This window comes from Melanotaenia boesemani, chromosome 7 (assembly GCF_017639745.1).
Source record: "Melanotaenia boesemani isolate fMelBoe1 chromosome 7, fMelBoe1.pri, whole genome shotgun sequence".
Lineage (NCBI taxonomy): Eukaryota > Metazoa > Chordata > Actinopteri > Atheriniformes > Melanotaeniidae > Melanotaenia > Melanotaenia boesemani.
This window is the reverse complement of record NC_055688.1, coordinates 31762769-31785977: the sequence shown is the minus strand read 5'-3', so window position 1 is coordinate 31785977 and position 23209 is coordinate 31762769. Positions and strand designations below refer to the sequence as shown.

The window sequence follows — 23209 nt, the reverse complement described above, 5'->3', positions numbered from 1 at the left end:
TTCTGATATGTCTGTAAGGGGTCGTATATACATCTGTGACTTGAACATACCTGACAGCTCAAAATACAGAGTTAGAAAATAAGAGCATTGCAGGGTTTTTGGCACATTTTTTGGGGCACAGTCCACATGTTTAGCACTGCTGCTCATTCCACAGAGGCAAGCTTCTTAAGTTAAGACAAATCAGGCTTTTCAACAATGTATAACACAACTGAACTGGCATCATTAAAGAGGACATAAAAATGCCAAATACAAATGTCCTTTTTGTACTATTGTTATATCCTGCTAATATCTAGGGAATCAAGTTAATTCAGTGTGTTTTACATAATAGAACATAAAGAGAAATACAAACAGTGAAACAATTAAAATGATATTAGGACATAATTAAAAGCAACAGTTTAAATACATTCACAGATACAGAGATTTCACGCTACTACTAAGATGAACACATGGATGAGTCTTTTTGGGAGAAAAAAAAAAAAATTAGGGACAAAGCTGCCTGATGGGATTTTATGAGCCAGAGCCTCAAGAGGTTCACTCATGCTGACCCCCTTCTCTTTGTTACCAGACAGAATAATCTCTACATACATTATAGGGACACAATTTAGTACTGAACATTAATTGATACGCCAGATATTTCCTTCAGTTAAACTTTTTTTTATTTAATGGAAATACAACATAATTTTAAATCCTCTATAGGACCATTGTTGTAAATTTTACATCCTTTTATCCATTTTTATTTATTTTTTGTACTTCAAAACATTGTCACTTGTACAACAATATAAACAAAGCCTCATGTCACAAATGGAGCCACTGATGACAATAAATTACATTTGCCATGCTAAGGTTTCGAGATGATACATTGGTACCTTCATTTTTACTAGACTGACCTTTAAATGAATAGTAACTTGGAGCTGCATAAATATGATAAAAAGACACTGATTTACAAAAAAGAAGAAAGAAAAAGTTAATTTAAAACAGCAGAAATAGATCCCAGGGATGTTTGGGAGGGGTCGGTTTTTCTTTCTAAGAAAAATAAAAAGGAGGGATAAAAGGGGTTCATCATTTGAAAATGTGGTTTTACCTAAACTGAAAAAAATCCGATAGTAAATACTGACCAAATTCAGGAAACTGCCCATTAATGAACTTTTTCATCAATATTTTCTTTTCCTTTATTATAAGTGAGGAGTATTTCATAGGTCTGCTCATCCACTCGCACCAAAACAAGGTCAGTCTGGTACAACACAGTCTTTATACAACCTAGAGGTATTTTTCCTTTTTTTTTCCTTCAATATTTCCACTTAAAAAAAGCAAACATGTTTTTCCAGGTGAATATGTCTTTTTAAAACTGTAAATATCACTGTGTTCATGTACAGAATATTAAAAAAAATCTTTACCAACTGACAACAGAAGGGGGAAAAACAGTTGAGGTTTCCAGTCAATAGCAGAGAGGCAAGTATACCAAGAATGTGTAAACTAAAATATTAATAATTAAAAACAAGAACAATTACATCACTCAACACTTCACTTTGTTTAACAGTGAAAGTTTACAGTGGAACTGGTACCAAATCAAAATTTGTTGTCAGGGAGGCAAGAAAAGACGAAAATCCTCAGTTTAATCTGCTCCCACGCACTTGAGAAATATCCAGTATTGAGTATGTATGATGAACACCCAGGTAGAACAAATTATTTCTCAAATGTTTGATCTTTACATTTTTTTAGGTGTCAGTGGTCACACAGAGCAATAGCACAGGTGTACTGATGGGCGTGCGAGACGTTAGCTGTAGGAGCACCAAAGTATCATAATTTGATTTAAAGAATTAATTCTACGTTGCATTAGTTAACCCTGTACTGACACTTCGTGTTAACTTTTTTAGCTTCAGTTCAAATTCAGATTTTTTTTTTTTATTTTTCATTTCACTCAAAAGCAGAGGGAATAAGAGAAGGCATGCATGAATCTGAGTAAGAGCCACACACAGTCAAAGAAAATTAAAGAAAAAAATAATAAATGTGTGAATGTACATTTCCACCTCTGGTCTGGTCCTTCACAGAATCCAAAGACTGGCCCGTTTTAAAGGAAAAGTTTGAGAAGATCTGTCATTTGGAAACTTGAAGTTGACGTGGAGCTTTTGTGGTAACCTATATTGCTCAAAGACCAGACAGAGGTAGAAATAAGCATTGCGGCTAAGGGGAAATGTGTGTTTAAGAGTGTGTGTGTGCACTTTTGTCAAGGCTCTTTTTCAACAAGTGGTAGCTAGGGATTGGTGTATAGGCGGCTGGAAACAGCGCACATGCTCCACAGTGGAACTGTCTGTCTCCACGGCCTTCATGTACTTGTTGAGGATTGCAAATATCTCATTGTTGAGGATCTGGTACTTCCTGATGCGGTCCGCCATCTTCTTCAGGGGCTGGCGAGGAAAACAAGAACAAAAGGAATATCCTTAAATCGAAACGGCTTCAGAATAAAAACAAGCCGCATATAATAATAATAATGTGTAAATGATGATAAAGGATGAATAAATGTGTCGGGTGAAGGATACGCACCACGTTTTTGATGATCTCGTCTTTGCCGTCTTGCCTTTGGACTTTGAGCAGGTGGTAACAAAAGTCAAAGAGGTCAAAGCGACGCTGCTGTCCGAGCAGCACGATGATGGCGCAGCCTGCCCAGTTCAGCCCATCCCCGAAGCACTGCCTAGAAGGCAAAACACAAACAGTGCAGATGAGCTTTCACCAAGCGAGGCACAAGTCTAAAAAAGATTGCATAATTAATTGTGCAACAGAAGTTCGCCTCTGCTGACACTAGAGTACCCTGTAGAGTTTAATCAGCTGTTATTATGACAGAAGGGAGCAACATGAAACACACCCTGTCTGGATGTGAAGTGTGGCAGCACAAACACAGCTCTGCACTTTTTACTTATTTATATTCAGCTCAGTGAAGCAGAGCATGTCGACCTGTGGCGACATGTTTCAACAGCAGAGGAAGCAAAAGCAGACACGGCAACATCAGCATGTAAAAAAAAAAAAAAAAAAAAAGTAGACTAGATGAATTTAACCTCTGCTTGACTTGCCCTATTTCTGCTTCCTGTCTGAAATGAGGTACCCAAAATAAATGTTTTAACAGGTACGTAACAGGTACGTATCTGTATATATTTGGGTGCCAATGCTTGGTGGAGTCTTGCAGCTGAGGCTCCCCTTGTCATTTTTCTACGCTTTATGTTAAGATTGGTTTTCCACGTGTGTGCAAAGATCTTCTGTACTGCATGCATTTCATGCTGTCCCCTGTACAGGGGGGCTCTTGTCAAGAGGAGATTAAACTGACAGCTCACACCAAGCAAAACAAACACCTACAGCAGGGGTGTCAAACGTACGATCCAGGGGCCAAAACTGGGCCGCAAAAGGGTCCAATGTGGCCCATTGGATGAATTTGGGAAATGTGAAAATTACATGGGAGACATTTCCTACAATTTTTAAATAAAAATAACTAAAATTCCTAATTTTTCCACACGCGGTTGTATTTTTATGTTTCAATGTAAAACATCTCCAAGACAGAGAGCTCACTTTTATATCTTTCTTAGTTAAAAGAGCTCCCTTCAGTTTTTATTATAAGGTGAGTCAGTTCAGATGGCCAAAATTACTACATACATGTGGAAATGTACACGTATGTACATTCAAAATAACTTCGAGATCTTGAAATGTCACTCTTAAATATTTCTGAGTAAATTAAATTAATGAAAAATTTGATCAAATGTATAAATAAGAATAATTTTATGAATAAAATGAAGAAAATTTATGAAATCTAAATATATTCATATTTGTAAACATATAAATCTTTACATATCAACATATAAATATATTTTATATGTAAAACATATTAAAGATATTTTAAAAAATGTGAAACTGAAGCAAACTATTGTGGAAACTACAATAATTTTTATTCACAAAATTTATAAATCATTCATAATATGTTTTCTAAAAGGATAGTTTACGTAATATAAATATCTGTATAATATCTTTGTACATTTTTGCACTAAAACAGGCGAAATTTAGGAGTTTCTTTTTTTTTCCAATTTATAGGTTATTATGCTGTTATTTTACTGGTTCGGTCCACTTGAGATCAAATTGCGCTGCATGGAGCCCCTGGACTACAGCATTGTGTAGGTGCCCAAGACAAAGACTTTACTTACTCTGCCGTAAACTCGTGGGTGCCTACGGGAATGCAGTAGACAAACTGCATGGCACTCCACAGACGGTGGAACTCCATACACTCATCGACATGCATCACGCCGTTGGTGGGAGGAGGCCCACGCCACACCCCGTCCTGCAGGAAGCTGCGGATGCGAGTCAGGATAACCTCGAACATGGAAAGGCCGCAGCACAGTCGCTCTTTGGTCAGCAGGTCGCCCTCCCGCGCAATGGCAATTTGCTAGTTAAAAAGAATAACAATAACAGAATTTGTGGAGCATAAAAGAAGAAGAAGCATTTGATGCTTTTCTTTCATGCCGGTCAATCATCTCAGAAACAGGAGGGGTGCTGGACTCACTTGTGGGGTTCCCAACCTCTCGATTAGAGGCACAAGGTGGAGGGGGGCGTACTTTGCTTCCAGCCTCTTCATCCTCACCTCCAGACGCTCCCCCTCTTTAAAACGCACAAACACCAGCAGTTATAGAAATGGTTAAAACACGTTCACATGTTTCAGCTGAAAATACTTCATAAAATTCCTCAAAGAAATCCAAGCTTTGAGAAATTTGATGATTTCTATACCTTTGATGTAAACTCTGGGCAGAATGTTCTGGAAGGGGGCAGCATGAAGAAGGTCACACACTTCCTCCTGGGACTGTGATTCAAGCACAATGAAAATAATAACAAAAGACCATTTTAAATCATTAACTTCACACTCCATGTTTCATGGAGAACAGCATACAGCATGCAGACAGCGGTGAAGTGGTTTTGATTTTGCTGAATTCCTTTATTTCATATAAAAATGTGAAAATAATTCAACCACAAGATGAAAACTGCAGTCAGCTTCATATTGTAGGAGCATTTTGACACTCCAGATTGTGTGAAACTGGATGGACGAGATGGACAGCATGGCTATGTGGATAAAGACAATTTGTCACAGTACAAAACCTCATGCAGTCGGACTGGGTTTGGAGCAAATGATCGAGTTAAACACATCAAAGAGCTCAAATGGTCTTTTTTTTGCTGTGTATTTTAACTGCATAAAATTAGAAAATAACTATGTGCCAAAGTGGTTGTCATGGTGCTTGTCAGTGAAAGCTGTTAATTATCTAAATGCAGAAAAGCAGTATCTTGAAACCTTGAATGAAAGGTCACAGACGAGAACAGAGAGCCATGCAAAGATGAAAGCAAGACACGCATCCAAACACACTATCCTACACACTTAGAGGCAGTCCTAACCAACACACATGCACCTAGAGTCAGACAGAAATGGTGATGAGAGCAAAACAGTGCAGACATTCCAAGCAGGTAAACTTAAAAGATCATTCAGAAGCTAAAGTACAGAGTTCAGCACAAGATTTTACCAACGACCAACCAGAAATGGATAGTCCCATCTTTCATGGAAGGCAAGGACATTAATATTCTATGACAAATCTGTATGTGTGTGTGTAGAATCCCAATTTAAATTGTGGGCACTCAAGTGAAAATTTAGCCTTCATGCCTCTTCTAGTTTACTTTCACTTAATTCCTAGTGAAGTTGAAAGGAAGTTGAGTCCATCTGCTTCCATGGCTGATTGGAGGTGAAAATATGTGTGCCAAACACAAAAGAAAGAACAAAAACACAGCAGCCCATACCAAGAACAGATTTAAAAAGAAAAAAAAAAAGAGTATATTTGGCTTGTGTTATTTTGATACTAGCGACAAGACCTAAATCCTTACCACCTGTGGTAGTTGCCAGCGTGTAATGAAAAATAGAGTTGTATTTCAGAAAAAAAGAAGAGGATTAACAATCACACACACCTGAAGGCACACTGACTGGGAGCCTAATGGTTTCCAGTCAGGGTGTTTGATTTAAGGAGCGAGTCAAGGTCATAAAGTGTGCCGAAACCTTCAGGTACCCAGATTACCGGTCACCCACATAAAAACACAACAGCCAAGATAACTACAAATTACTGGTCCTGTTCACTAAAGCATGCTAAGGGACCATAGAAGGAATAATCAGAAGAGTTCAGACAGTCAGTATGACAGGAAGTACAGAATTCAACACAACAAACTGAGCAGAAGATTGAAACAGGAGAGTAATAAAATTACAGTATAATGGGATTTTGACACTTTCAGAAGATGTCCTACCAGGGCTTGCTCGATGAGCAGGCAGAAGAGGATGGCATTTCCCACCTCCCTTAAACTCTGGAAGACATCTGTCTTTAGCTCAGCATACTCAATTATATCCTTGAGCTGGTGGTGGAAGAATTCCAGGATTCCTGACATGGCAAAAATGACAAAATGCAGCTATGATGCTCTGTGACATTCACCTCCTGTTTAACAGTCTTACAAATATCTAAATTATCCAAAAGTCAAATGTCAGCTAATCTAATGTTATCTCATTATCTTATTCATTTACTGCTACCAGAGTAAAAAAGGTTGATGTCAGTGGGTTCAACTGGCCGCTCTGACCCACATTTGGTGAGAGCCCTTGCAGCAGAGGGTAGGAGGTTCATTAACACAGCAATAAGATCACATGCCATAAGCCAGGTGCAGAACTCCAGGTACAGAACATCAGTAATCTACAGATTACTAAACCCTCTTCATAGGGATAATCCATCTGACCCAGAGTAATCTGCACATGCAACTCTGGCCAACAAGCATGGATACAAGTCAAGTAAATATAAAAAGATGCAACACCAGCTGGGCGTTAAGTAAGATCTTACTTAGGCTTCAAAGAAGAAGCATCTTTCACTAAACTGTTTATACATATTTTATCTCTTAAGCAGAGGTACCACACAAGTTTTCTTGTCTCTCACTTACTTTTCTACAGCTGTATTTTGAGGTTCGTCTAGTGAGTAGCCAGAAATAGTTATTGTTTTAATTGCTTAATTTCATTCAAGTAAATTTGCAAAGCAGTGACTAAAGTTAGAGTTGTGATTAAATCACTACAGAGAAAAGTAAAAAGGTTATAAAATGTGATAGAAGAATGTTTAATAAAACAATAGACAATTTAAAAGATATCTCGCTCAGTGTTGGAATGAATCTGTGGCTGCTTTACTGTGCATTCCCCTTTTATATTATTAGCATTTAAGTTAGTTAGTTCACTTTATTAAAGACACACATGGGTCAAGAAAGTAAAAAAAAAAGAAAGAAAAAAAGCTTCATGTTGAATCACAAAGAAAATCTAACTTCACAGAATAGTTTACAACAACTCTTATAGCTTTGTGCCAATAAGTGAGTTTTGTTCAAGCTAACATAATAAATGAAAAGGGATATAGGAGGTAAAGGGGTCCGTTACAATGGGCCAACACTAAAACATTTCATTTGCATTTAAAATAGCTTATTTCTGTACTTAAATTTGTTCTTCTAAATGCTCTTATGCTAGCAGGTGTGCATCTACAAATAGCTTCCTCAAAATACTTTTACCGTGTTGTTATAATGTTAAGAAAGGTAAGGTATGGAGCTATGTACACATCTCTTCCTCATGGGTGACCACTGATTAACTTACAGCGAATATGAAGATGAAGTTGCATCAGCAGTAATGCTACTAATGCTAATGCTAGCTGCCTAGCTAACAGCTGAGGATTTTTATTAAAAAATTAAATGTTAAAAAAATGATTATGGTGTTAAACTTTCATCTTTACTGTAATATTTAATATCAAAAATATAAAAAATACAGAATTAAACCAATTTAATTAATTTTACACACATGAAAAATTAAAGTAAAAAATAGGAAAATGCCACCAAAATGAAAAAAAAAAACTAAAAACAAAAAAAATGTTAACTAAAGCCTTAAAGAAACATAATATTACAACTATAAAGCAAAATAAATAAATAAATTGTTTTTCAGAAATATAAATAAGGTGTTGATGAATATTGTTTCTTAATGAAGGTGACAGTTCTCAATTTTACATTTATTTATGTCAGGAGTGACTAGAATATAGTAAGATACAACTAGATATGTAATAAATTAATATAAATACAAAAAAAATATAAAAATAAATACATAAATGAACATATATAATAAATAAATACATTTAATAAATAAATAAAATAAGAAGAAATACATAAAAAAGACAAAAAGCAGTTTGTTGCAAAAGGTATCAATGGGTTAACGGTAGATTTATTTCTCCCCTTTTTTCTGTGTGGGATCTCAATTAAGGACATTTTAGAATGTTGCTGCTGATCAGCCTGATTCATTTATATAACCATGAAAAATAAATCTAGTATATAAATGGCATGAAAATAAGTGTAAACAACTTAAGTTAGCTCACCTGGGGAGCCATACTCATGGCGTGGTAGGCGGCAGATCTTGGGCATGACTTCAATCAGAGTTTTTACATACTGCAGTATGGTCCCCTGTAACTGCAGAGAGAAAGAGAAGACAGATCACAGCAAGAGAAGGAAAGAGAGGGCACGAGAAGAATAATAACCATGAGAATCCAGCACATTGAGGGGAGGGTGGTGTGTTATTAGGGGTGGAAAATGAAGATAAATACCAGACTCTTGACAATCTTAAGCAGCTCTTCCATCACTACAGCGATGCCTTGGTAACCAAGGAGGCGGCAGATGGTCTTGAAGTGAGGCGGGCCAACAAAGTTTCTGTAGGAGCTGTATATATGGGAGTAGGCAATGTTCAGAGGCTGCAAAGAAGAGAAGAAAAAAAAGGAAACTAATGAATCAAGGCAGGTTTTCCTTGAAGAAAGAGTTAAAGCTTTTATGAAAGTCTGATTACAAAGCACAGAATGGCACCACACCTTGGACCCATACAGGTAGTAAGGCTGCACATTTGCTGGCTTGTCTCTTTGAGGCTCCTGTGTGAAGGGAATAGCTGTGCGTACAAAGCTGGAAGAGCAAAAAAGACAGTTAAATGCCAAAGAAGTAAAGTAAAAATGACCTATGCAAACATAGACTGTCAAACTGACCGATTTGTGGAGCCGTTGTAACAGTAGTTCGGGAGAAAATCAAAGTTGAGCTCCCAGAAGACATGGAGCGTGATTCGTCCGTAGGGAGCAGACACGTTGTGGTTGGCCTCTCGGAACATGGCATCAAAGCTGTCCAGTGTCATGTGCTTGGACAAGAGCCGGTGGGTTAGCCTGTTGATCTCAAGCAGCCACTCCAACTCCTGTGGAGACATTAGGATAAATTGAAGAAGGGTGGAAAACAAGAGGAAGGAAAGAGCTCATCTTTATTTATGATAATCTTACCACTATGGAGGTGAGATCCTCACTCTCAAATCGACTGATAGCATGGTCCAAGGACTTGTACATGGCTGCTGAGATCCTCTGGGTGATCAGGCGGTTCAGGTCAATTGACCGACCCAGCAGCTAAATATATAGGAAGGATGGTTACAAAATTAAGCCAAACAGATAAATATTGTGCTAGATAAACAGCTGAAAATATTTCTACAGATTGGGAAACACTAAACGAGCAATAGAGAATCATTTTCAGGTACCTGTACATGTCTTTGTTTAAGCAGCGTCTCGTAACGGTTTGATGGAGGGTATGGGATGATAACGCCATAGTTTTTACACTCTGCCCTGAAACGCTTGTCTAGGAGGACGCTGTAGAACATAACAAATTTGATTCAGGAGAAGCTTGTGAAGACTGCTGCAGTATCTTCCATGTAACCCAATAAGTGATAATAAGACATTGTGGTGTTACCTTCCAGCCATCGCTTTGTAATAAGCAAAAATCTGATCTGCCAACTTGTAGACAAACTGATCGAAGCAGAGGTTCACCTAAGAACAGAAAAAACCTCATGAAAACACTGCATTAGAAATGCATTTCTGAGATTTCAGTTAAACTAATCCAAGCGATCTCACCTCAGCCTCGATTTCATCATACAGGAACTGTTTCTTGAACTTTGTGAGAGCATAGTAGGCACTGTCGTTATACAAATCTAGAGGATACAGCACGTATCTGGAGGAGGGAGAGTGGAAGTTAAAGTGCTGCCTGTGTTTTCAGGGAACAGTTTGAGTTTGTTGATCCACTTGTCTTACTCCATCATGGAGGGCTCCTTGGTCTCCAGGATGTGGTCAGTGAGGATCCAGGGCATGGACATCTCAATGGGGAACTGGATCCTGCGGCCCATGGTAAGCTCCAGGAAGAACTCCCTAAACCACAGCTGGGACAGGTCACAGCACTGCTGCAGGGCTTCTAAACAGCACAATGACCAGAAAACAGAAAAATGAAGGAATTACTTCATTCAAACATGCCAATGGGCTCAGTTTAAAGTGATCGGGCTGTGATAGCTGCATCTATTCTGATGTTTTGTTCGAACTAATGACGGTCTGACAATGTGCACAATCCATCTGACATGTGCACAAAAAACTTCAAACCGCTGGTACGAAATCTAGATTGAGATTCTCAACTCACCGCTGAAGTTTAGCAAATGTGTGAAGAAGAAGGACTGCTTATGGAAATCTTCAATGGCCTGCACTATGGGTCCATCAAGGCTGCTGCGGAGCGTCTTTTTCGATCCACTTTTATCAGCTATCAGTGATTCCAGCATGGTGCGCACCATGTACAGCTGCAGAGGAGGACAAGAAAAATCACAATTATTCACATCAATAGAAGGAAAAATATTTATAGACAAATCCAACAGCCATTTTCTGCATAACTGCGGTGGCGAGTCCTAATTACCTCATACCTGCTGCTACCTGATAGTTGGATACGGTACAGTAGCCTACTTTTATCGATCATCTGGCCAAGTTATTCTGTTTTTCATATTAGTTAGACATCAGTGCAACAATGCAAACTATGCTTCATCTTATAGAAACTGCTTTTAATAAAAGACAATCCACACTTGAATATAAAACACATATCTCTTCATAATAAGTTATCAAAAGTTGGTATTCCAGCTTGTTTGTGGCGTTAATGTCGCATTAGAACTTCCTTCCTGACTTGGTCTGTTTCTTGTCTCACCTGTGTGCTGGAGGGTCCTACTGCTCTACGAGGCACCTTGATGTCAAAACCACCCTTGGGGTCTTTTTCTCCCCTCAGACAGGGGTCATTCGGAGGCTCTCTTGCCCCTTCCCAGTCACAGACAGTCTTCCGAATGGCCTGGAGAACACTACAGAGAAATGAGAGGGAGTTAAACAGGTATTTTGAGTATTTTAAACTTGACACAAAAGGAACCATTTGTTTCTTTTTGATGGCTTAGGTACCTGATGAGAACATTTTTCTTCTTGCGTACAGCCTGGCGCAGAGGTTCTCTCAGGGTCATCTGGGCAAAGTCCTGCAGAGCTGCATAGATTGTATTCCTGATGGCCTGATTGAAAACAGACTCCATTCGACCCATCAGAACCTGCAAAGTAAATTACACAGAAAAGTCATCATAATGGTGGGAGAAATCCCGAACCTAAATTTGATATTTATGTCCAAATTTCTGCTTCAATTAATTAATTTTTTTATGCATTCATAAATATGTAGATGTAGTTTTATAATGTCTTTGACCATCTGTTGTGTGCATCAACAAGAGAGCTACTTATATATGTTTTACCTGCAGCCCTTTGATCATAGCAATGACCTCCACAAGGGCAAACTTCTCCTCACTGGTGTAATTATACCGTGTAGCACGTTCATACTCCTCTGCCGTACCTGGGCAGTCTTTATTACAAAATTTATCAGTGGGGTGGACGAGCTTCCATGAATACTGAAAGAACATAGACGTGTTATAAATTAGACATGTTTGATAGCAAAACCACAAAACTTTTCACTCCGTTAAACCCACACATGTTGCATGCGCCCACAAAGAAAATAAATGAATCCCTTTCTTCACTCACAACTTCCATGACATGCGTGCTCCACTTGGACAGCAGCTGCAGACCCCTCAGAGCCAGGTCGAACAGCTCTCTGTACTCTTCGTCGGACTTCTGGCTGTCCAGGCCGGAGCCCGTCACCACTTCACTGTTGCTGTATCGCGCCAGCTCCGAGATGAAACGGATGTGGTCGTCCCTGATCTGCACCATCTGCTCGCACAGGTTGTACTGTGGCGAGATGCTGCTCTGGGTGCACGTCCACCTGCGCACGCAAGGGAGAAGACGGAGGGTTGAAGGCAGGAGAGAGCAGATGGCATTATGGCCAAAGGTTGAGGGCATTTTTCGGGGAGATGCATCATATAGGAAACGAAGCACAGCAACAGCTGAACTCTCTTACTTGGATTTGTTTTCTTCATAGTGAGCGCTCGTCTCGATGTAGCGTGACAACTCTATCTGCATGTCTCCAAATAGCGGCACCACTTGAAGCTGAAAAACACGATGAATGAACACCTCACCATCTGGTGATGCTCAAAAATACATTTCAGGATCAAAGAGATGCCAAAAAAAAAAAGCAAAATCCTTACTTTGAAGAACTTGTCAATCTTGCTCAGGTTGATCCTCTTTTTGGCGTCTAATTTGTAGATATTACTCACATTCCCATCCATCAGGTACAGACCAAAGCCCATAACCTGACAGAAGATGGAGATTTGTTTAGACTTGGCAAGAAGTAACCAGCAGAAATCTTATTTTCTCTGTTACACCATGACAGCAGGTAAAAATGCATTTACCTTAAGCAACATGTGTTTCTCACTGGGTGTCAAGTACATTTTGTTCTCATAATAGTCAACGCAGATGTTGACAATGTCTGCCAAAAGCTCCTCGTAGCCTGGAATCACCTCCAGCTGCTGGTGGAGGCACTGCATGGGGAAAGATAGGGGACAAACTTTAGAAAAACAGTAAAAGCCCACCTGAAGATCTTCAATTACGCACATTTCGGGGATGGTGTTAGAGCAGAGTTTGTGCCTCTTTAAGCTGTTTATTGTGGATTTTAAGGCTATGTTGGGAATAATTAAGAATATTGTAGAAGACATGTTTCAGTTTAGCTTTCACTCTTAGATGGCAAGATATTTTGCTTCCAGAAATTTGTTTAACTGAATTTCTTCTCCCCTCTGCCAGTGAAATGTTGCTCATCCAGCTGGCTGCAACACAAGCCAAAGCATGACTAAACCACCATCGTGCTTAACAATTAAAAGTACTTATTTTTATCTCTTTATTCCCTCAATGTCGGCAACAGCTGCAAATTCACAAACTTCTGAAGGTGAATTTTGTAAAAAAAAACAATGCATATACCCACTTTTATTATTTGATTATAAATTTCAGTCAGAGATGCCAAACATTTGTTGGCCACTGCATGTAAAACTACTGTCAATAGTTTGATGGTCAGACCTCCTGAAAACTTTGTTTTTCTTTAATCTAATGAAAAAAAGTTCCCATCCAAAAAGTGCCTTTGTAATTTTTATTTTATTTTATTTCCTTTTACCAAAAAGTTGCTTATTTAAATCCATGCAAATTAATTGCATATTCACCCTTTTTCTAAGGCTGCATAAGATGTTCAGGGAACTAGTTCTGTGACATGAAACACTGAGGATTATCAATAAAAGACATTTACCCACTTACATTGCTTAGCTAATGAGTTTCTGGAGTATTACTTTGAACATTAAAAACATAAGTGCTGCACCATCAAGTGTATTATTTTAGAAAAGATATACCCATAAAAAAAATGCTGGTTAGCATAAGAAAGTAATTCTGGACCATATTTTTATTTTTACTCTCCACATTCAGGGAATAGTAAAGAAATAGCTGGATTCCCCCAGGGTACGAATAACACATTCGAGTTTTTTAACACTACTGCCTAACCACTGTAAGTTGATTAGAATAAAAGCGTCAGCTAAATGACTGTAATGTAATGTAGAAGCATCACACTAACCTGAGTGATCCTGTTGTGGTTGGCTAAAAACATGGAGAGATTCTGGGACTCCTGAATGGACTGAGGGTCGGCCATTTTCCTCAAGAACTGAGCAGCCCTAAAGGCACAGGAAGGGAAACATGTTAATTTACCTATTCAAAAAGAAAAGAAAATGAGAACCTAAACTACAGACGAGGATTTCTAGGTTTCACGTCCAAGTACCGTTTGTAGGCAGAGTGATCATTCTTGACACTGCACTTCATATTCTTGAGTTCGTCCAGCACTGCAAACATGTTGATGAATTTGCCCAGAGTGAGCAGATAGGCCTCCGACACGAAATCCTTCCTTCTCTCAGCATGGCACAGACGCTTCACTTCACTACAGAAGCGCTCTATGGCCTTCCGCTGAGAAAACGAGGAGAAGGAAAAGGATTGTTGACCATATAATCAACAAGGAATACTACTTGAAAGACACTCAGCTTTTCATACTCAGCACTACAAAACAAATGCCTTTGCTACTTTTCTCAGAGCTGAAGGATGCATGCAAACCTTGTTTCTATGACAACATGCAAAGACGTAAAGAATAATGGCTGATTTATTATGCTGCTTAACTTATCTAAACGAGGTAGAAATGTTGGACTTTAAGAATAATACTCAATCCTTTCTTTTTTATTTGGTCCTCTAACTAAGCATTACATAAAACTAGTTTACATTTGATTGGGGGGGGGGAGGGGGGGGGGTATTCCCTTTAAAAACACAAAACCAAGGAACACACAACATCTAATATGCATCAGCTGTTCAAACCTTGTCTGTGTATTAACCTTCTAAGGTTGAATTCATAATTAAAACTAATTAAACTGAAACTTACCTGGAAGTACATGAACTTCATGAGCTTGGTGACTTCAGGCTCTAAAACCTCCACAGTCTTCTCATAGATTTCTACTCTGTTGGGTTGCTCATTGCACTTCACCTAATAAACACAAGATGGCGCTGTGAGACAGCTTGAATTTTCAGCAGCAGCGAGTGCATGCATGATATCTTTATATTTCATCAAAAGAAAAAAATGACTGAGATAGCTGGGATTTCATTTATTACTGCACATGTTTGTAATTATCAATTCTGGAAAATAAACTACTGAAATGATCCACATATTTTCTGCAACCAATAAGATGTCTTGCAGATGAAAGTACAGGCATGTTTTTCTTTCCAATAACCAGAAGACGATCAATAACTGTATCCAATACTGTGGTTGTGAAAACAAGGCAGAGCAGAAGCACAACCCCAACAGATGAGATTATGATTCAGTGGCTAAACGAAGTCGCGTTTGGTGAGGCGACACCCAAATTTTAACAACTTCTCCCTGGGTAGTACAGTTTCACACGGTTTGTTTCTGTGTGTACAGTCCACAGCTGGAGGAGCTCTAACAGAAATCAAACATATATATTTCCTCTGTGAAGATCAGTGGATGGTTTCTTAGATAAGTTTGCTGAAACACAAACAAGCAAAAACTATCTTAAAGTAAATGAGTGAAAACATAAAAAGGTAATTAAGCTTCTTGCAAACCTGGGGAATGGCTCTGGAGCAGCTTCTCCATGTATAAAGCATCACAGCATACTCGTGTCCTTCCTCCAGCATCTCATTCTGCACAAACAAACACAGAATTAACTGTAATGCAAATTTTATTATGATAAAAACTTGTAGATAATTAACTTCATCGTATCTCTTCAAGGTCCCGTCTGCAAAAAAATTCAATTTGAACCCTTTTTTAATGTGTTACAAGAAATATGAGTAAAGCTAGCCATGAATGCTATGTCTAATAATTTCTGAAAGTGCAGTCTCTCAAAGTATGTTCCACTTAAAAGATAGGAGGAACTACTATTTGGGATGGTGATAGAGAAGTTAGCAAGCTCAAGTGGCCACTAAACAAGCTGAGTGCTAGCTGCTGGAACTAAGGTTGACCAAAAGAATTGGCGCTACCCACTGTGTCACAGGACAAAGCCTAGAGGAGCAAGTGTGAGCTAGCTGCTAGCCACTTCTACTTAGCCTGGCCTAAGCAAAGAGCCACAAACTGCTAGTGTCTGGAGCAGCAACTAGCCTTTGATAGCCCCTAGGTAACTAGTTTGCACTAGCTTGTCATTTCATAGCAGGCAGAATGTGGGGAAGGCCATATTAGCATAATTATGTATCCAAATTTACTTAATAGGGATAAAGCTGTACAGCTGATCCTCAGTGAGTGAATGGGGATTCATGGGAGATCTTTTTATGGTTAAAACTTTTAAATGTACTATTCTGTAGAACACAGATGAGTTTATAGGATTATGGCTGAAGTGGGATTTCTGTAAAGCTGCCAACATTACAGAACATATCACAGATCTTAGATGAGTCACTTGTTCCCAAACTTGATAAACATTTTAGTACTTCCTGATAAAATCAGGTTAAAAAAGCACAACTTCCCTTCTTTGTAAGTCAAATCACATTCTCCATTCATTCACCGTCAGAGCAAAGACGGTTAGCAGTTCACTGCCTGCCTGAATCACCAGTGTGTGAGTGGAATGTGCATCTATATGTGTGTTTGTGTGCAAGTGTGTCCTGCCATAGCTGCAGCCAAATCCTGACAAAAGAGCCAAATGATAATCAATTCACATAAAACAAGGCTCTCTTTAAGAACAATGCTGCTTCCCACAGTCGGTTTTGTGTTCACTAAAGCAAGAACAGAAACTATTAATCTGGAACACAAAAAGACTAATTCAGGTAGCTAGAAAAAAAAAAAAACCTAAGTGGTTTTTTGGTTCTTGTTTTTTATTTTTTCTTTAAACGTTGTTCTCACCATGCTAGAGTGAACAGTGGCTTGTTCTATGTAACGGGCGATGCCCGTCACAAACGCATTCCTGTCTTCAAAGTTGGTGTCAAAATTAGCCTGTAGAAACAGAGGGAAAGGAGTCAGAGGCTACACGGAAAAAGTCTGAACAGCTTGCCAATTATGGCAGACAGCAGCGACAGTGTGTACCTGGTACATGATCGAGGAGGGAGGGGGTTCGATGCATGGCTGCTGGTCCGGCAGGGGCAGCTCCTCCAGAAGGTCCACGTTGGACAAAGCATCCTCCAGGGTCACGTGGGTCGTCATGGTAACAAGCCGTCACTCAAACAACACCCCAGTCTGAGAGATAAAGAGAAAGAGCGAAAAAGATGAGAGGATATATGAGGTGGGATGATGATATCTGATTTAAAATACAGACTAACAAACCAGCTGAGCTCCACATCAAGGGGTCCCTCTGCAACTTCAAAGTGCGGATATGAGGAAGGAAGGCTAGGTAGGCTGGACTTGACAGATTCTTAACCAAATAAATGCATAGAAAATAAAAGCAAATGTGCTGAGACAGTGAGACAATGAACTTGGCTTGTAAATAGTGAATAGAGGATGCATGCATAGTTAACAGAAAGTAATGAAAAGAATGCAAAAGACCCATTTTCTCCCACCTTTAGTAGTAGAAAAAGCTAAACTCTTATCAAACAGCTACAACAACCTCTCTTATTTAAGCATTTAAGATAAGACTGAAAGACACGTTAAGATGAGACATTCTGAAATGAACTAGCTAAAAAAAGAACAGGATCAACAGATCAAATGAAAGACAAAGTTAACAATATCAACATTTACATGTGTGGCTTGCATGGAAAATAAAGAGATAACACTTCTCAGCTGCTCCAGATCTTCTCTTGCCATGTCTAGACGACTTCATTTTCTCTTCCTTGAGACTTTGTTTAGGCTTCGCGGTGCAGCTTTTCTGTCTGTTCACACTGCACCTGAATCTCCTCCCATCTCTCTACATAACACTCAGGGGGAAGCGAGGGGTAGAGGCCCCTCACGGTTTCCTTTTTAGCTGTTTTGTTTGACTACAGGCATAATTGAAGCATATAACTGAAATGCCAAGACCTGGAAATGTCACAGATCTGACAAAAGCGAGGAGGTGAATGACGTTTTGATGAACACAAAATGTGCCATGTTAAAAAGGCCCACTGAGCTAGATGATCTCTCTGTTACTTGAACATATATGAAGAGAGAGACACTTAACACATCCACATATTTAGAACTGACATTATTGCCTATACTCTTCTAAATGAGCAGTATCAGCAGTAGCTCAGCCAGAGCAATGTGTATTCACCAATGGCAGATATCACGAGGCTGTCATAAATGCCCGTTTTACATCTGATCTGGTCGACAGAACCGACAGTGCAGATAATCAGCTTAATATGCAGGCAGCACAAGTAGACCTGAAAGGGCCAGGGGACGGCCCAAACGGAGAAAACATGCAGATTAACTCTCCTTTCGTTATCATCAGAAGGAAAGGAATTGTATGGTAACCGTACAAGTCAGAAATGTCTAAAATTCCCATAAAAAGTCACACTAAATGTCATATAAGGATCAGCTTGCATCATAAACGCACTGAGCCACATGCCAGCGTGTGTATTTCTATTAATGGTCAAAATGATCTGGTAAAGAGGTGGGTAGGGCTTCCTGTCACATCAAACCGTTATATTTAACACATACTTCAGGATGCAATGCTTAAAATGAGCAATTTCTCACAAAGCCAATATCAAACCAGTGTGAATGACACAGATACCACATATCGGTCACATGACTAATCAAAAGTTTTTTTTTTCCTACTGCCTGATCTGCCATAATGTGTAAAAATACCTTTAATTTTTTTTATTATTATGTGGTTGATAGTTGGTTCTTTATGGCTGACACACTAAGACTCAGTTCTTTGATGAATTTTAGATTTCTAATCCCCATTATATATTTAAATAAGGAGAAGTAAACTAATATAGCAAGAGTAATTATAATAGTTAAAGTGATGCCTGTGCAGGTTGATGGAGGTTTAAGCTGAAATGTAAGTTAAGTGTGAAAACATTATAAAGTTCAGGAACTTGGTTGTTTTTTGTTGGCTGTGCTTGGTGTATTCTTTGCACTGCCACGTTGCAAATGCTGATGCTTTGAAGACTAGGCTGGTTATTTCTGTGTGTCCATCTTACAGAAAGTGAAATAGGGGTTTTGTCTAGTGGACAAACATTCTCAGTGCTACCAAACTCCCATCTGTGCCTGGGAATACAGACACAGTCTAAACCCTGGATAGGCTGAATAAACTTCCCCAGCCTGTGTTCAACAGTTGGTGTGTCTGTGTATCTCAGTGTGTATGCACATCTCTACAAAGCAAAGGGCCCCTTCATTACCCCTCTGGGCTCTTGGTAACGAAGCTTAGCCTGTATCACAGTGGAATGACTAAAAGAGGCCAAACAACGCAGCAACTCAGTGCAGAAGATCTCTAAAGAAATAGCCCCCCACACCCACCCACCCCCAGCCAATCTGACATTATGACTCAGATCTTGTGTCAGATAGTAAAAACTGTGATGCTAAACTGTGGCGATACGAGGGGGCTCGTGTCAGAAAAAGAAGACGAGGAATGAGATAAGATGATATAGCATGAACGAAGTAGCTTTCAGTGGGAAAAAATGTTCTGCTGCTCGTTTGTGTAACACTGCCTGCGAGAATCAGAAAGTGTGTCAGCTCCAGTGTCACACCACTCAATAGGATCCCCCCCAAGGCTAATCTTGCATACGTATTTTCTCAGTAAGAAGGGAGTCGTGAACGTTCTAACTAGTTTGCATACACATAGCTGCTTGTTAGTTGCGTGCTCCAGCATTTATTGGGTGCGTTAACATGTGCAGGTACGTCGCAAGCCGATTGTTGTTTCAGTGATCGGTTAAAACTGAATGATGTCATGCTCTTCTTTTAGAATGGGAACAATGATGAGCAGAGAACAAACATCAGCTTGGCTTTCATGACCATCAGGCTGTACAGATAAAGAAGAATAAATAAAATCGAACCCTGGCAGCTTTTACATTTGCAGAATTGTTTAGTTATTTTTATTTATTTGTTTGTTTGTTTTTTAATGTACACCACAGATTTGTGTACACATCATGGCAAAAATAAGGGAAGATTCGTAACTGGTAACAACATCAGTAAGCTAATTTTAACAGCATTGTTTACCTCCACTTCCCCTTTCTTTCCATGCATCTCTAATTCAAATGCAGATGATAAAAGTAGAAATAGTTTGTTGTTATCAAGAATACAAGGCTAAAGTAGAGATGCTACAACAAAACATCCAAAACTAATAAATAAGCAAAACTGAAAAAGGTAAACCAAAAAGGCAAAGCTGAAATTCCCAAATGGTTTGTTTAGCCCAATCAAAGACTAAAAACAGTCAGTCCCTCATGTAAAGTTAAAGATATTTCATTCATTTTCTACATTTCTGGATGCCAGCAGTCCTGTGAGGATTTAATTTTAACCCAAACACACATTTTAAGTCAGCCAAAAAAAAACAAAAAAAAAACAATATATATTGCTAAAAGGATTGGGACATCTACCTTTACATGCTCATGAACTTCATGATGTCTAGTGTAGGATTTAATACAGAGCTGGCCCACCCTTCGCAGCTATAACAGCTTCAGGCTTTCCACGAGGTTTCATAGTGTGCTTGTGGAACATTTTGACCAGAAGCCCATTTGAGTAGTTATGTACTGATGTTGAATGAGAAGGCCAGGCTTGAGATATCCACTCAAATTCATCCTAAAGGTGTTCTATTGGGTTGTTCCTCCACCCCAAATTCGCTCGTCCATGTCTATATGGGCCTTGCTTGAAACACATGAAATCAATGTCCCAATAACTGAAACTGACTGATTTTAAGGTTGTTTTAGTTGTTTATAGATGTCTTAATGGTCTTGAGCCTTTTTATTTATTGGACCTACTTTTAAATTATGAACCCTCGCAGACCCTGAGATCCTCTGGTACCAGCCTGGTTGTTCCCAAAGTCAAAACCAAAACATGCGGTGAGGCCTTGTTCCACCACTTACGAGCCTCGACTGTGGAACAGCCTGCCAGAGAACCTCAGGGCTGCAGAGACGGTCACCGTTTGCAGGTTCAAGACCTTTCTTTTTAGCTTAGCTTATAGCTGAATTTTATTTGATTTTGTTTAGATTTTCACTTATACTTACATTCATGTTTAGAGACAGTACCTTAGAGTACATTAGAGTTCATGTTTGTACAAAATAGGGTATGGGCGGGTGGGGGCAGTGTACATGCACTTTGTATTTATGAGTGCATGTGTGTGTGTGAGATTGTGTGTAAAAGAGACTACAATGAGGTGTGTTTTAATTTCCTGTTATATAGTTGATGTGTGAAGGCATTTAAATTTTGTTTTTATATGTATAATTTGTTTTTATTATGTAAAAGAACTTTGTGTTGCTTTGTGCATGAAAAGTGCTGTATAAATAAATTTTGATTTGATTACTTTTGTTAATATAGTGCACTAATGTTTGTATCCAGACATCACATAAAGGAAATGGGCTTTCAACATAAATTACTCTACTTATAACCATTCACTGATCCTCACCTGAAACCCCCCTTGAAAAGTCCAGCTCACACTTTTAAAACCTCTCTGCACTATCTACCCTTTAAAGATGGCTCTTTTAGTCTTCTCCAGACTGTTCATACATATTTTAGTCTATACATCGATTTAACACTTGTATTCCCATTGCTGATTTGTGATGATGGCCCATTTTGCATGGATCAGTAGCAGCAGAGCATGCAAAGTACAAAAAACAAAACATCACTGCTGGATTGTAAAGGGCCAAAACGCTCATTTACAAGTTGGAGAGTTTGCTTCTGAGGCGGATTAATAAAATAACAGCTGTGTGCATTCAGACAATTGTTTGAAGAGGAAGTAGGTGAACCTGTGGTGGGTTACAGGCCTGCACGGCTGCGGTGTCATGGTTGTGAAAGCGTTTGAAATGCTTTCTATGTGGCCTGTTGGTCGGATGGATCTTCTGTAGTTTAGATCCAGGATGGAGAACGAGGAAAAAGAACGGAGAGCTACCCGGATCATGAGAATGAAAATGTCTCAACGTGCTACCAAATTATCATCTTTTGTTATTTTTATTTATTTATTCATTTTCCTGGGCGTGCGGCTGCAAGCTGTTATCGGGTCAGAAAATCGTTTCGCTTTACGTGCTCCATCATCCATCAGTACACTTGCTACTCTCCTCACCCCACCCATCTCAGTGTGAGCTACGATGCCGATGTAGGCTAGCGGGGATCCCATTCATGTGACAGAATAACCCGAAGCGCATACTCCAATTTACGGACGGCTATTTCTAAGGGTTTTATCAATTGTTTTCTTAACGCACATGCAAATAAATTACTGGAAATTTGCAAAGTGCAATAAGGGGAAAGGAGAGGATGATTTATATATATATAAAAAAAACAAAACAGTAGGCTACTCCAGTCTCCAGCCATCATCACTACCCAGCTCACATCCCCAGCCCTGTTCATCTTCAGCGCTGCATCCATCGCTACATTTCTCACATACCTGAAAATTGCATGTCCGTCCGGCGACGAACTGGCGGGCGGACGGTGTCGCGACCGGCGACGACGATCCGATGATATCTTAGGGTGTTTTTTTTATTTTCTTCGTCTTCTGTGCGGATTGATGCTCTAGTTTCGTTCAGTACCAGCCCTGTGCTAATCCACCCCACACAAAGAGCAGAAAATGGCTGCAAGTGCATTTTCTTAAAGGGACAGTCACACTGGGGCAATGGGTGGTGATGAGGGGCCCCCGACATGTTGATCCCTTTCATTTGAGTTTTCATTACTCTGTTTTTAAAATATGTTTACAGTGGATTTGTTGGGAATAAAACTGACTTACATTTGCTGTGTGTCATAGCACTAAAGATCAAAGTGAGCCTTTTTTTCTTAGTTTTTACTGCTCAGAGCTTCCTGTCATGTGGTGAGCCTTTATGAATCAAATGTCAAACATTTATTGATTTGTTACATGTAAAAAAAAATCCTGTGGTTGATTGCATATGTATCTGATAAATATTTGTTTTTAATAGCCTACTGAATAGGAATTGTGGACTATTTCATAATGGTATTAAAGGTGCAGAGTGCAACTAAATCAAAGGTCAGTGACAAAAAATTTTAACATATTAAAAATGTGCTTCTATTAGTTTCTAATCACTACTAAAATAACTTGTGTTTTTATTTGCTTAGAAAAAAAAGCCATTTATATCTACTTGCTGCCATATTTTGCCACCATTTTAACTATGGTGTCTCTGAATGGACAAACAACTCTGCATAAACTAAAAACTGTCTGAACTACAATACCAATTTTGTTTGACAGGAGCACTTTTTGGATAATGTTTTTAAGAGGTACATAGAAGAAGACAGCAAATAGTTTTAAACTGATCCACTCGCAGACGAAAATGTG

The 23209-nt window shown here is 39.0% G+C and overlaps 1 protein-coding gene across 2 annotated transcripts; it reads right to left on the bottom strand.

Annotated features, from left to right (window-relative positions):
* Positions 1-1883: 1883 nt before the first annotated feature.
* On the bottom strand, positions 1884-22492 carry cyfip2 (cytoplasmic FMR1 interacting protein 2). 2 transcript variants are annotated; one of them, XM_041990547.1, is made up of 30 exons: positions 22313-22490; positions 16897-17046; positions 16717-16806; positions 15453-15530; positions 14758-14859; positions 14113-14294; positions 13912-14008; positions 12713-12841; positions 12509-12613; positions 12322-12410; positions 11949-12186; positions 11666-11818; positions 11331-11470; positions 11089-11236; positions 10540-10693; positions 10164-10320; positions 9987-10083; positions 9826-9902; positions 9617-9725; positions 9369-9488; positions 9087-9286; positions 8919-9006; positions 8661-8804; positions 8436-8526; positions 6307-6437; positions 4759-4831; positions 4538-4632; positions 4182-4420; positions 2542-2689; positions 1884-2405 (listed from the first exon to the last, which is right to left on the bottom strand). In XM_041990547.1, the coding sequence occupies exons 2-30, from the start codon at positions 17011-17013 to the stop codon at positions 2238-2240; spliced, it is 3759 nt and encodes a 1252-aa protein (XP_041846481.1). In that variant the 5' UTR covers positions 17014-17046; positions 22313-22490; the 3' UTR covers positions 1884-2237. The 2 variants fall into 2 exon arrangements, with proteins under 2 accessions (XP_041846481.1, XP_041846482.1); XM_041990548.1 differs by lacking the exons at positions 1884-2405; positions 2542-2689; positions 4182-4420; positions 4538-4632; positions 4759-4831 and adding an exon at positions 4900-5898 and having other exon boundaries at positions 22313-22492.
* Between the last annotated feature and the right edge of the window lie 717 nt (positions 22493-23209).

Bases quoted from the DNA above. Each gene is read 5' to 3' on its own strand.
- cyfip2 (XM_041990547.1), bottom strand. From the start codon at position 17,013: ATGACGACCCACGTGACCCTGGAGGATGCTTTGTCCAACGTGGACCTT. The intron at 14,860-15,452 runs GTTTGCAAGAAG...TGTGTTTATTAG, and splicing joins GCTCCAGAGCCATTCCCCAG to GTGAAGTGCAATGAGCAACC. The intron at 11,237-11,330 runs GTACCTAAGCCA...ATTTCTCTGTAG, and splicing joins AAGAAAAATGTTCTCATCAG to TGTTCTCCAGGCCATTCGGA.